This window comes from Vanacampus margaritifer, chromosome 10 (genome assembly GCF_051991255.1).
Source record: "Vanacampus margaritifer isolate UIUO_Vmar chromosome 10, RoL_Vmar_1.0, whole genome shotgun sequence".
Classification (NCBI taxonomy): Eukaryota; Metazoa; Chordata; class Actinopteri; order Syngnathiformes; family Syngnathidae; genus Vanacampus; species Vanacampus margaritifer.
Genome location: NC_135441.1, coordinates 2,965,001 through 2,979,626, shown reverse-complemented (window position 1 = coordinate 2,979,626; position 14,626 = coordinate 2,965,001). Strand labels below are relative to the sequence as shown.

Below are 14,626 nucleotides of genomic sequence, written 5' to 3'. Positions count from 1 at the left end.
ACATAATTATTTTATTTATGTAAATTTGTTGTTCATAAATGATTCTTCATACACAAATGTCAAAACGTTTTTATGGTGATTGGCATTGCAGACAAACAGTTTCATTATGTGTGATTTATTGTTTAGCCATTATTTCAATTAAGAACAACAACCCCCCACCCCCGCCCCCCAACACACACACACACACACACACACACACACGTACGCGCATATCTACATACACACCCTTTAACAATTTCCCGAGCTCTTTATCTACTGTAAGCAGCTCCCCAACACTCCACATATGGCGGATCGATGGTGACATGGGTTTGAACTCCAAGAGGGTAGATAGAGGAGGCACGTTATCATGTGCCCCTTTTTTTGTTTTGAGAACATGCCCCTCCAAAGGTCCCTGCACGCCCCTGTGCTTGAGTACCTTTGTATGTGCGGGAAAATCTGAGAAAAGACAAGGAGTATTAGTAACCAAATCCAATAGGTCTTCCCTTTGGCTTACCGCCAGATGTATGAGTGTTTGCCTTTTAACGTCTTTGGCCGTCACTCGAATTGAGGAGGAACGCGCTCCAGGCCATCATCCTTGGACACTGCAACTTGGAGCAAGAACGCCATCTGCAGGGCCAGTTAGGTGTTTGAACGTCATGCGCATGGATGGGAAGCTTTTAACATGTTTATTACACATGATTTTCATCTCCTGTCAGGGATTTCTATTACATAATCTGTATCACTAAGAACCTGTAGCATACGGAAAGGACCAGAAAAATGCTCAGACAGCAAGGAACCAGGTAACTGCAATAGGTAGCATGGATAGAGAACCCTGGTCCTCGAGAGCCACTGTACTGCCTGTTTTCCATGTCTCTATCCTCAAAAACAGCTAAGTCAACTAATCAGCAAGCTCTGTAGAAGTCTGATAACGATCTTGTTCATCAATCAGGTATGTTGATGGAGGGAGACATGGAAAACAGGCAGGACAGCGGCTCTCGAGGACCAGGGTTCCCTACCACTGGGTTAGGGTATACTACTTCAAATGTTCGGTAAACCGCAGATTGATCAAATTGCCGTTTCATCTCAGACTATGAATGAGCAAGTTGTCTCCTTAGCAAAAGGACCTTGCGTGCAAAACCGAAACATACAATCGGGAATGCTTCATTAAAACAAAACATATAATTGGGAATGCTTTATTTTAAATAAAATAATAAGTTCACAGTAGCAAAAAAAGGTTGAGCTTACAACATGACATGTCATTATGTATTCATTTGTCAAGTAAGAATTCAAGTCGAGTTACGTGTTTTGTTTTATTTTCTACCCATACAGAAGAGGCATACGTTCAAATAATTCTTATGTATGGCATCTTTGAATAAACTTTCGAGTTATCTAAAGACCGGGCAGAGTGTCTTCTTTTTTTGGAAATGATCATCTTGACACCAGAAGCTAATTATGGTATTAATGTCTTTCTCTGTGTGACTGTTGTTTGATATGAAGTAGACCTGTTTTTCCATATAGTTATGGAGAGCTGCTTTCGAACAGGTAGGTCTGGACCACCATTGCTTGTTTTAAACATTTGTAAGAGACTTGGAAAAGTGTGAGACAGAGGTTTAAGGGTGCTATAAAAACGTTTAGCTGTGCTTGGTTGCTACAAAGAGGAGGGGGTATTGGGGTACTTCCCGCGCCAAAAATTGAATCGGTAGTCAATGAGTAAACCAAATCTAATAAACGTTATGCAAAGGAGAAAAGGACTATAATAGTAAAATATAAATATATCCTAACTCAAATTTGTGGGGAAGGGTACTTTTTTTGATAAAACAGCGCCTCTCGATACGCATTGACAGTATGCATGTTTCTGGGGTAAACCAGCTCCCCACAGTTTACAGTGAGAACACAAATGGACCTCGGACTTGTTAGTTTTCTGACTGTATATTGCTTGTTTGTACTTTGTTATAAAAATAATATATACATTCACATACACATTAAAAAAGACAAAAAAAAATAAAAGAAATGCGCTTGAATCTGCAAAATAATAATATTGCATGTACTGTACAAGTCTGTGTATGGGTGAAGTGCAGACACAATATAAAACATTTAACAAAACAAATTGACATTGTCTATGCTTTTTTACATCTTGTCTTTAATACAAATATATAAACAAAAAATGCACTTCAAAATGGAGGTTTTGTTTGCTGAAAAACAATCTTGTGTCCATGAGGCGACTTTCTTTCTTTGCAGATACACACATTTTGCAAGCACGTCACACACATTAGTTAAGATAGCCAATAGCAGCACAACAGAGACATTAATATTAACACTTGTTTCCCTCATTCCACTCAAAAATGACAGTGATGGGCATAAGCCTTCAGTTTGACCACCTGCAACGTTTCCTACCTTTGGGGGAAACTTCAGCTAACTACCTACCTACCAAGTAGCATGACTAGAACAGCGCAAAAAAAAAAAAGACTAAGAGGACAAATGATGTGTTGGTGGAGTAATAAACCTTTCACATATGCTGGTGGAAGTAAGGAACTTACCATTTCACTCGACTAGACAGTCACACTAGGGAGGAACCGCTAGAGGACGATCAGCATGCTCTGCTTATACACGTCGCAACAGCGGGGGTGGGAGAGAGCAGAGGGCTTAGGTGAATCAAACCATTTTCTAATCAAATGGGGGTGTACTGTATTTTTGTTGTTTAAATATTACTTTTAAACTCTAAGGTTTATATACATACTATATAATTTCCTAGCTTCTGGACTGTGAGATAAATGAAAAGTTTAGAAATGTATTTTGTTATATGAATGTCGTTTGAAAACTTAGTTAATTTTTATAATTAACTAGCAATAATTATGTTTATTTGCCCTATGTACAGCGTACCCCTCAAGACAAATCCACCAGACCACCTAACACAAGTCTAACCACATCACATGACTGTGGTCTGGTGGTCAATTCAAATATTATGATTGTATTTAATTACTAAATCAAATCCATTTTGAGTTGAAAAAACTGAAACAATATCAAATAACATGATACTATGAGATAAACAAAAACACATTTCTTGACATCCAACAAGATGCCAAACAGGCAAAAGATTCCTGCATCCAAACGAACCCCAGCAAAAATATCATAAAATACTTATTACTTGGTCATTATCACGAAATGTGACTGTTACTTTGCATCAATTTTTTTGTTTTTTTGTTAATTGAGAAGTGAAAAAATGATCAGCAAACAAAACAGGACGACTGACAAACTCTGTGACGCAAACGAGAACACAAAATAACAACCCCCCAAAAAATCCTAAATCCAAAACATGACAATTGCCCCTTGCACAGGACTTGTTGGAGCTTTGCTTGACCTATGGGCATCATTCGCTTAAAGCCAGACATCCCTAAAGCAATGAAGGCTAACAATCAGAGGTCAATGTATGCCGACTTGTAACACCTCAAGTCCAGCGTCGAGCAAACATTGCCACACTCCATGCCCCACTGAAGCTCTCTATGAAGCTTTTTGGAGCTTCATATATTTATTTTATTTAGGCATCAGATTTGACTTATTTTTTTATAATTGTGGTGTGTGGGAGAGGGTATTGGATTTTGGTCTGAAAGCTGTCTTTAAAGATGACTTTCTGTTTTTATCCTTACAGACAAATAAAGTTCTATTCTATTCTATTCTATACTAGGCCAAGAGGGCGAAAGTCGACACTTGTGAATGTGCAAAAATGGACGAAAATTGGACATTCAAATACTCATACCTCACTTCTTGTTCTTTTTAGGATAAGTCTTTTTTTATTTGTTTGTCTCGGGGTGTTACGTGCCACCCGTTCGTAGCCAAACGTGTCGGGACAAGGTTACGTTAAATATCAGAAGGGGGCGCTAAAGACCCATTTTTCACTTTAAAATATCACATTTTTCGCCAGGCTCGACGTTCATGCAAAGTTTGGCACGTTTTTGTTCATGTTTAGGGTCCGAAAAATGTCATTGATAATAATAATAATTCCTACAGAAACAATAGGCCCCATTAATTTCTACAGATACAATAGGGTAGGAATGGGCGAATACTAGTAATGTTGCGCTCAAAGCAGATGCTTGACATGCGACAGAATTATCACAATCACGATCTAGTGGAACATCTAGTGATGTCATAAGCGCTCGCGGCAATAACCCTGCCTTTACGTGCTATGGGAAAGATGGACTTTACCACTCAGACACTAATTACGACTCAGTACTGTTCATGTGCTTTTGTTGTAGCAAAAAAATACACATGACAGCTGACATCGTCTTTGCTCGTAAAAGCAAACAATTACGGAAAACAAAGAGTTGTAAAGGACAGGACTTTGAATATGCTACGTAATTGTGTAGATTCTAAAACAACCTGCTAGCGGACGACGATTTCTTGCCATTCACGAATCCGCCATGTTGAAACTTGAAAATTTCTCTCAGTTCAGAAACTCGGGTATCAAAATAAATTCCCAGTTGTCCAGTAGAAAATACGACATGAGGAGGCGTTCACGTCCAATTTTCTACTCGACGTGGTATAGATATGCTGTTTTAAGTATCCCAAAGACGTTTTTTTTTTTAATTTATTTATGCTAGAGCATACAGAAGGTTTTGATGCAACCTCTGCAAAGAACGGTTGAGGAAAGAGTAGTTATTACAAAAAAAACGGCCAGCAGGTGGCAGCAGAGTAAAAGAGGTCAACCAGGGCCATGTTGCAAAAAAGTTATTTTCCCCAGTGTTTTAAACAAGTTTGTGAATAATGATGAAACTTAGCTATATTCTAATGCCAATTGCTGCAAAACGGAAACAGATGGAAATTTATTAATTTTTCCTGATGAAAGAAGAGACTCCAACCCTTCTTTTGGTAGGTTCCATGTTTTTATAGCAATAGAACACAATATTCTGTGGGCCTTGCAAAAAGTAGTCAAAATCCAGTAAAACAGCAGAGACCGAAGGGGATTGTTTTTGGTGAAAATGGCTGGGAGTGAATGAGTTAAAAAAGGAAAAACTACTCAAATGTTGAGGAATGAAACCACAACCTTCAGGTTGGGTGACAGCCACTCACCCCAGCTGTGTGTTAGTATATTGCTGCTGTCAGGTGGAATCCTCGTACCTCCAGGAACAATTTTTGGTCTCATTTTCGACACACCAGAAATGCATTAGAATGGCAAAGAGCAAGACTGGTATGGCTCATGTTGTAAAGTGTCTGTCTACCAAACTGAAGGTCATGAGTTTGTTCCTCAACACTTGAGAAACTTTTTCCCCAAATAAACTGGAAAATAAACCCAAAACTCTCCTTGTAAAATTTGTAATATAATAAAAACTTTACTAGTTTTTTTCAAGTAAATATCATTCCCCATTTTTTATAGTGTTTAGGTTAGATTACACCAGATTAATTTGCAATTGCACATATCGTAGGCATTCATTTCACACACTATACACTGTTTTATATTATAAGTCACCGAAAAAATGTTCTCCAAAGTTGGAGAGGTCATCAGTTAGAAGAGGAACAGACTGAAACCAAATGCTGCAGAAATGATTTTGTTTTTTGTGAAACACCCAAATCCCCGTCCCATGCAGTATCACAAGCATTTTATACAACTGCCATCATCACAGTTTCCTGTTGCACAAGCATTTCACGTTTTCATTTGACTGACACAGCCTTACTTTTTAATTAGGGGTGTGCTCAAAAAATCGATACGGCAATACATCGTTATGGGTCTCATTACAATAGGAGGATCCTTTGTTGACAAATTTTGGCGCATGCGTGGCTGGCTGTGTGGCAGAAAATGATAGTGGGCTCAGCCGCGCTGTACAGATGGAACGTACAACAATAAACTTAGCGGGCGAAATCGCCAGTTATGCATTTAAACGGCTGAAGGACGGGGGGACGCTATAGAGAAGCATGATATATGTATTGGCGACAAAATTTAAATTATTCAAAGCCCATATGAGATGTGGAAAGATGATGATAAACGTTGGTCCGACACCTGTTCCCTAGCTACACACATCGGCTTTGGGGACATTTACTCTTATCTAATACAAAGCTGGGTAATTTTTCTTCATTGGTAAGTATGCTTTGTGGTGCCAAAGGAAAGGAGATGTATCGCACTACAGTAAGTTTGTGGAAGTATGTCACTCCAAAACCATCCCCCCAACACACTCAACAATCATTAGTTCCATGGGGGGATTATGTCAACAAGCAGCACACCTTATTCTTTTTTTATTTTTGGAAATGCAGTGACTTTAGTACAGTGTCACTGATGTGAGAATTTCAATGGCATCTGGTCTCTGGTGAACAACTGAATATCAGCGCTTACACATTTCTTCTTTTGAAATCCAGTCTTGGAGAAACATGCAGTCGTGTTACATAGCATTGTAGCACCTTTAATGCAGCTGTCAGACTAAAAAAAACATTTGCAAAAAGGAAATAGTTAACCAAGTACAAATAAAGAATTTGTGCACATAAAAATTATCATCACCATTAAGTCTCCTCCTTTGGGATCAAAGTTAAGATCTGTCCTTAAAAATAAATCATTAATCTTAAAAAAAAATTCAAAAGATTGACAGCTGATCCTAGATGGAATTAGAGCTGTCAAATATTAAAAAAAATGACAAGTAATTGATTAAATCCGATGCATTATTATTATTATTATCAAATTAATCGACAACTAATAATCGAGTAATCTAAAATTGTAATTTAAAATTGTCCAAATAGTCTGATTTCAGCACATCAGTAATTGTTCACAGATTTCTGTAGTTCTTATGAATGAAGACTGATTTTACTCTGTGTTTAATCAAAATAAGACATTTACAAACATCTGTTACTACCGGTACTTTAGAAAACAATGACCGAACCGGTAACCTCACCCCCCCCCCCTTTTTTTCTTTTTTTAAATCACTATACGAAGTACGAAATAAATGGGAATGTTTTTTAATAGACTTTAATGCGAAAATAAAAATGAATCTGATTAGTCAATTAATCGATTTAATAAACAATAGATTAATCGATTCTAAAAATAGTCGATAGTGACAGCACTAGATGGCATATGACAGGTTTGGGTCGAACCATTCTGGTTTGAGGAGACTGTCTTTTTAGGATAATTAAACTGGATAGCCTATACTGAATATGCATTTTATTTAAATTAGATTAGATTTTCCTAAAATAATTACATAATGAATGCAATAATTATTTTTAAAGGATTTTTACATTGATGCTGCTTTTTAAATTTATCTTAAAATCCTGCGTACCCCATGGAGTGCCTTGACGTACCCCCGCTGCACTAGTGAGTTTTTACTGAAACAAAGTGAGGATCACTTTATTTGCTTGATTTTATGCGGGAGACCACTGTACTTGCATTCTTAAGTATAGGTTAACAGTTTTCCTGACATTTAGCTACTTCATGTCAACAAAGACAATGCAATGTATTCAGTACTTAAATGTAATGTATTTAAAATGTTGCTATGGAAAATTCCCACAAATTAATAAAAAAATAAATAAGATTAAGCTTGTGAGAAAAACAATAAATAACTGCAGTTACTTTTACAACACCTTTACCACCACCTAAATTCAATAACGTTCATTGAGAATGACATTTTGCAGTCGGAATCCAGATCATAACATTTCATTTAACTTAAACACCTTACAAAATTACACTCACACTTAATCGCTGCATTCAAAATTGAAATTGAATTGAAATGTACAATGGCAGTAATAGATGCCTAGTATGGCTACCATTTTTGTGTTTCTGCTCAAATCCCACTTTCATTACGCAACCATAAACAATTCTTTACAACTGGACACAAACAGAGGTGGCAAATCCAAGTCCAGAAAGTAAAAACCCTGCCACAGTTTGGCTTTACCCCCAGGTGTTAGCTAGCTAGCTAGCTAGCTAGCTAGGTCCTTAGCTAGCTTCTATTGTGCTCATTTACCTGCTAGCTAGCATCGATGGCTAAAGTCAAACTGTGGCCGGGCTTTTTACTTTCTGAACCTGGATTTGCCACCTCTGGACACAAAGCAGCAGATTCTGCTCACTTACTCAAAGCTCTGCTCAAATGTGTTCACCGTTATTCAGCAGTCTTAAAAGTTTTGGGGTTCCTGTGAAGGAATTGTGAAAGGTGCCTCCTTGAAGCTGATGTCACAAAGCAGTGATAAATGGTCTGAGGGGTAGTGAAAGGAGGGAAGGCGGTCTGGACCAATCTGCTCTTCAGTAGGAATGGCGAGCAGACAGTCCACACTCAATTCATTATAGGTATACCAGATATAGTCAAGCGTGCTGCAGCTCTCTCCGGTCGGCCGGATCTTCCAGGTGGTGTACGCTGGCTCCGTCTGTCCGTCAGTGCTCAACAGCTTGTAAGCAGAGTCCAAGCCAAGAGGGGAGGATCTGAAGCGGCGGTAAACATCCTCCGAAGGCTCTGCGTTAAAATCTCCACACACCACAAGAGGATTTGTGCCCGATGACTGGACACTCCTGGAAGTGATGCTTCGGAGGCTTTGCAGTAGGTCAGCGCCTTGTGCGCTCCTCAGCCTCTCCCAGCCACTTCGAGCTTTCAGATGGGTGACAGCCACGCAAAGTTGTTTGCTCGTTAGTCGGCAGTTCAGTATCTGTACAATGGCTACCTGGTTGGTGGGCAACATCATTGCAGACAGCCGCAAGTGAATTGTGGTCTGTAAGGAGAAGCGTGAGCGGCGGTAGAACAGTGCGCAACCATCAGGACCGTTATTTTGCTCAACATCCAAACAAGGAGACCAGGGTTTTGCCAAGAAGCTGCCGTGATAACCCAAGCTGGCCATGATTGGCTGGAAAGTGTCGTAGTAATGGTCAACCTCCTGAAGACAAACAATGTCGGGGCGGTAAGTAAGGATCTCCTCCAGGATCAAGTACTTCCTTTCCTTCCAGTTGAGGGCCTCAAGAGGACAACGAATAAATCCATCCTTCCCTTCACCAAGTGCTGTAAAGAAAGAGAGAAAAAATGGTCATAAACTAACTTGGTTTGCCTTTTACAGAAGAGGATTACGGCCAGTGAAGAGACAAAAAGGGTTGAGAGGATTCTCACTTTATTCTCAGAATTCTGATTTTAAAGTGAGAATTAAGACTTTAATTTCAGAATTTTGACTTGAGTCTCAGAATTCTGACTTTAAAGTGAGAATTCTGACTTTGTATTGTAGAGCTATGAATTGTGGGGGGAAGTCAGAAAGTCAGAATTCTGACTTTAAAATTTAAATTAAATTTTAAAAAAATTCTGAGAATAAAGTCAGAATTATCACTTTTAAGTCTGAATTCTGTGATTAACGTCAAGTGATAATTATGTGATTCTTAGAATAAAATGAGAATTCTGCCAACCTTTTTTTTCTTCTTCACTAGCCTTAATCCTCTTCCGTAGCCTTTGGAGCGCACTCAGACTAAGCCACTTGTTCCAGGGCAAAGCAAATTTTGTTCTCCAAGATACAGATTTTTGTGATTTACCCTTAGGGTTGACAATTTGAAGTACAAATAAGTGGCATGGGAGGTTGTTTTGTCTCAAAATTATTCACACAAATATAGCCACAGTATACACGTGTTTTTTTATGTCATGTACGCATGTACCATGATTTACCATTTGTAAATATTCAATTCTGCTTGTAAATGATTGAATGTGCATTTGTGGATCAGTGGGCAGTGGGGCATGCGCTTTTTTTGTTGTTGAGACAAATGCAGTTGAAGACACAAGATTTCAAACGGTCACGGGTTGAAAGGCCTGTCCCTTCTCTGTCCGCTAGAGGGCAGTGTTGCTGCCTCCATTGAACAGAACAAGCGATATTTACTTTGCTACTTGATTTATAGTGTGCCTCCTGGATTATCTCGTCAAAGGAGAAAAACTCACTAACACAGAGTTAAGAAGATTTGTGAACAATATGTGATGGAAATTGTCTTTTGTGTATGTAGAACAAGTTTTAATCGTTGAGTCAAGCTCATGAAAAATGGGAATAAAAACAAGTGTTGCATTTATAGTTTTGTTCAGTATATGTACCCTTTGGTACACATTTGCCTGCAAATGCTACAATTTGAAAGGGTACTAACCCTGTTTAAAGGGTGCAATAGGTGTACCCTTGAGGGTACTGCCCCAGTGACAAGCCACTGGACCTTTAACTCATTTAAACCCCAAAACATATAAATACCTTTTTTCATACTTTGTCCTGCACTCCCAAAAACATATTGATACATTTTTTATGTTGTTGTTTTTATGCTAGAGCATACAGAATGCTTTGATACAGATTCTGACATGAAGAGGTCGCTTAAAGCAATGGTAGTTATTACAACAAAATGGACAGCAGGTGGCAGCAGAGTATAAGAGATCAGCCAGGGCCATGTTGCAACAAGCTTTTTTGCCAATGTTTTCAACAGGTGTGTGAATAATGATGAAACTTATCTATAATCTAATGCTGCAAAACGAAAACAGATACAAATATACTTTTTTTCCCTGATGAAAGAAGAAACGAATCCTTCTTTTGGTAGGTTCCCTGTTTTTATAGCAATAGAACCCAATATTCTGTGGGCCTTGCAAAATCAGTCAAAACCCATTAAAACAGCCGGGAGCTAAGGGGTTTGCTGCAGTGAAAATGTCCGGGAGTGAATGAGTTAAAGGTACAAAAAAAAAATCCTGCAGACCTGAGGTGTGGACAAGCATGGGATGTTTACCTTGAGCAAGGATATTCCACTGCATTATTCGTATGGAGGGTCCAAGCTTATGGCGGGAGGGTGCAGCATCCTTAGGATAGATCAGATCTCTGTGGGGCCTAGCCGGACGCCTCCTCAGGACCTCCTCACATTCTCTGAGCAGCTGCTCCGGGTCAAGCTCAATCAGATCTTTCTCCACCAGATTCTCGTCTGTTTGGTCCAACGGGATGCTGTTAAGTGTCTGGGCCAACGCACTATATAGCCTGCTGCCGTTGCTGCCCATTGGACTGACTAAAGGAAGTAAAATAAAAGAAAAAAAACCTCTGTTAGTTGTTCGGCTGTAAAGTCTATCGGTGATTGTGGCTCTCCATTCCCACGTGATATCAGGCTGAACACTATTCTTTCTTTTCTACACCCTAACTGCAAATTTAAACTAATAATAGTCTTCGAGTGCGTCTCCACCCTGAAATTCAATTATTGACTTTGCAGGCTCTTAGTCTCAAATTTCCTCCCACTGGCATACAACACACTGACAAACACATGCACACACGCGGTACAATAAGTTGCACTATGATAATTAAGGAGGTATGTGAGGTCCAAGTATCAATTGTTAACAGCTCCACATTTCCAAACAAGCGTTTTTACTAATCAAATTTTTATTCTCATGAATGTTACACGTCATCTTGAATATGTGGCAGAAATACTTGTACAAGAACTACCTTTCAGGAGATTCTCAGTCACAGCATATGCATACATATCTACATTTATGTACAGACAACAATTTTCACACTGGACTACGAAAAACTACATTTGCTGTAGGTTAGGCCTGAATGACTTCAGATAAAAAATTGAATTGCCATTTTTATCTGAACGCGAATGCTATTTTAATTTGATGCGCGATTATTTATTTCCCCCCAAATCAAGCTTCAGTGCAATGTTCACTATGTACAGTTAACTACAGAAAATTTGACTAAAGAGACTGTGACCAGATATTTATTATCAATACCTTATTCAAACGGATAAACTTTATTGTTTTAAGGAAATAATCATCAACTTAGAATTTGATGGCTACAACATGCTCCAAAAAGATGGGACAAGTGGCAAAATAGAAGAAGAATAAAAGTTGAGGAATGTTCATCAAACATCTGTTTGGAACATCCTACAGGTGAACAGGCTAGTTGGGAACAGGTGGGTGTCATGATTTGGTATAAAAGGAGCTTCCCTGAATTGCTCAGTCATTCAGAAGCAACGATGGGGCAGGGTTCACCTCTGACTCTCTTTTGACAAGATTGGGTAGGCGTCAGTAGAAGACGTGAGGCGGAGCTAGAGGGGACAATGGCTGGGGAAGGGAAGAGAATATGGTGACCGGTTGCAAGCAGCTCACGCTCGAGCAGTTTTTTTCAAAGACGAAAAGCATCGACCAACGCTAAAGAGCACATTGATGACGATGATCATCATCGATGATGATGATGGTGACTCCGAGGTTGGAAGCATTGACACGGCAGTAGAAGACGTGAGGCAGAGCGAGATGGCTGAGGAAGCGAACAATGGCGACCGGTTGCAAGCAGCTCACACTTGGGAATTTTTTTCAAAGACGAAAGGCATCGACCAACGCTAAAGAGCACATTGATGACGACGATGATCATCATCAATGATGATGATGGTGACTCCGAGGTTGACGCCGAAGTTGGAAGCGTTGATGCGGCGGCGTCAAAGGTTCACCGGCTAGCGATGCTAACACCGGAAAACGCGGAGCACAACCGAGCACTTCTGCACAGGCGGACGTTCAATCGGACGACGAAGAGTACCCTGAGTCCAATGCATATTCATCAGAGGAGTGGGTACAGTCTGCTACTTGCTATTCCCCGGAAAAAAAGGCCCTCAAGAAAGTGTAACGTCTGCACGCGAAAGGGACAATCGCAGTGAAACTACTCTGTTGTGCAAATCCTGCTCCCTCTCCTTGCACACAGGGAAGTGTTACAAAAAGAAAAACTGTATTTGAAACATCCACATAATTGTAAATAGTACCACAGTTGCACACATTTGTAAATAGTTTGCGAAATTGTTTTGTCAAATTGTTACACTGTTGAATGGAAATAAACGTATTTAGCAATCTAAAAACACTTTTTCATTGTTGGTGATAGTGTTTTACAGAAGTAAAGCACTATTTAGGTGTTTGTGGCATCATTCATGGACAAAAAGAAGTGTACAATTCACTAGAGTGCATGAAATAATATCGTTTCACAAAAAGCTCTTTTTCTCCGCTTTTTGTTTCAAAACAGAGCATTTCGGTGAACCATTTTCTATTATTGATTACTGAAGAACGGAATAAGGTAGAAACAAACTTTTTTTCTGATGAAAGATGAGAGTTAAATTTTTCATTTGGTAGTATGTGTGTTTCCATAGTCCAAACACAACATTTTCTGTGGACCTTGAAAGATTAGTCAAAATGCTTAAATCGCTGGCACTGGCGACATCCCGTTTCTGAAAACGTCTGGCAGTCAAAGAATTAAGGCAACACTGCATCAAAAAACAACATCATTGTTTAAAGGCTATCAACACATGGCCACAAGAACACTTCAGAAAAACAAGGTCAGTAAATAGAATTTCGGCACTACATCCGTAAGTGCAACTAAAAACTCTAACTATGCAAAAAAAAAAAGCCATTTATTAACAAAACACAGAAACACCACCAGCTTCTCTGGGCCCAAGCTCATCTAAGATGGACTGATGCAAAGTGGAAAAGTATTTGTGATCTAATGAGTCCACATTTTTTGGAAATTGGGGATGTCGTGTCCTCTGGGCCAAAGAGGAAAAGAACCATCCAGACTGTTATGGACACAAAGTTCAAAAGCCAGTATCTGTGATGCTATGGGGCTGTGTTAGTGCCAATGGTATGGGTAACTTCCACAGCCGTGAAGGCACCATACATGCTGAAACGTACATACAGGATTTGGAGAAACATATTCTGCCATCTAAGTAACTGTTGAGGAACTGAAATTCCAACCATTTGGACAATTTTAAATTAAAAAAAGATATCTAAATGATTCATCCATTATCAAAAATAATTATCGATTAATTTAATAATCGATTAGTTGTCGATTAATCGTTGCACCTCTGACTGGAAGTATACTTGGGTTGAGAATTTAAGATTCCTGTTTTCTCATTTGCACTTAAGTCATTATTTTTATGCGCCTTGCTTGCGCACTTGCGAGTAGGGCTGTCACTATCGACTGTTCCATTGATTAATCGGATATAAATGAATTTCGAACATGTATATATAAAAAAAATAAAAAAAACATCAACACAAAGCACTTACACATGTTCAGAAAAAGAGTAGGAGGAAGTATAAACTTTTTAAACTACCCTTTTACAACTTATAGCCTATACAACCCCAACTGTTATAAGTCCATGTGAAAAAAAACATGAACATAATAAACCAATTATATCATTACAAATGAATAACACAAACATACTACAAAAGACAGAATCCCTCAGATAAATACAAACGTTTATACTTCTTTTTAAACATATTTATATTTCTACTTTGTTTGATATCAATCTCTAAATTGTTCCACAAAGTCACACCACACCTTGATATGCACATACTTCTCATTGTTGTTCGAACTTTTTGCTTCTTAAAATTCAAATCCGATTATACCCACCCATTCTGTTTCAGAAGATTCCCATGATATATTTTGGCAACTGGTCATTTCTTGCTTTATACATTATTTGCGCCGTTTTGAATTTGACCAAAATATAATTTTTGCATTAAAGTGCATTACAAAACCATTTTTCCCCCTAATTGCTGTTCATTAACCAATTATTGTTGTTCCTTTAGTATTTTTAGTGATTAAAAACCAGCAAAACATCAATATAACATTATCAATGAGAGGAATTGATGTACTCACCAACCTTTTTGAAGCAAATTTAGTCACTGGTTCTGTCATTGTTTTCCATAGTATAAGTAAATTTTGCAAATGTCTTATT

The 14,626-nt window shown here is 38.6% G+C and overlaps 1 protein-coding gene across 2 annotated transcripts in view; it reads right to left on the bottom strand.

Moving 5' to 3' along the window:
• Positions 1-230: 230 nt before the first annotated feature.
• The window catches only part of LOC144059190 (nocturnin-like), a 19,207-nt gene continuing 4,811 nt past the window's right edge, over positions 231-14,626 (bottom strand). The window contains exons 2-5 of one of the 2 annotated variants that reach the window (XR_013295594.1): positions 10,658-10,927; positions 8,018-8,930; positions 516-606; positions 231-435 (exon numbers count right to left, since the gene is read on the bottom strand). Coding sequence is in view for 1 of the 2 variants with exons in the window: in XM_077578126.1 (XP_077434252.1) it covers positions 8,059-8,930; positions 10,658-10,927 (1,142 nt within the window). In the remaining variant the exon portion in view is untranslated. Of the gene's footprint in view, positions 436-515; positions 607-6,186; positions 8,931-10,657; positions 10,928-14,626 lie in introns of those variants that run through there. The other variant, XM_077578126.1, reaches the window with a different exon arrangement.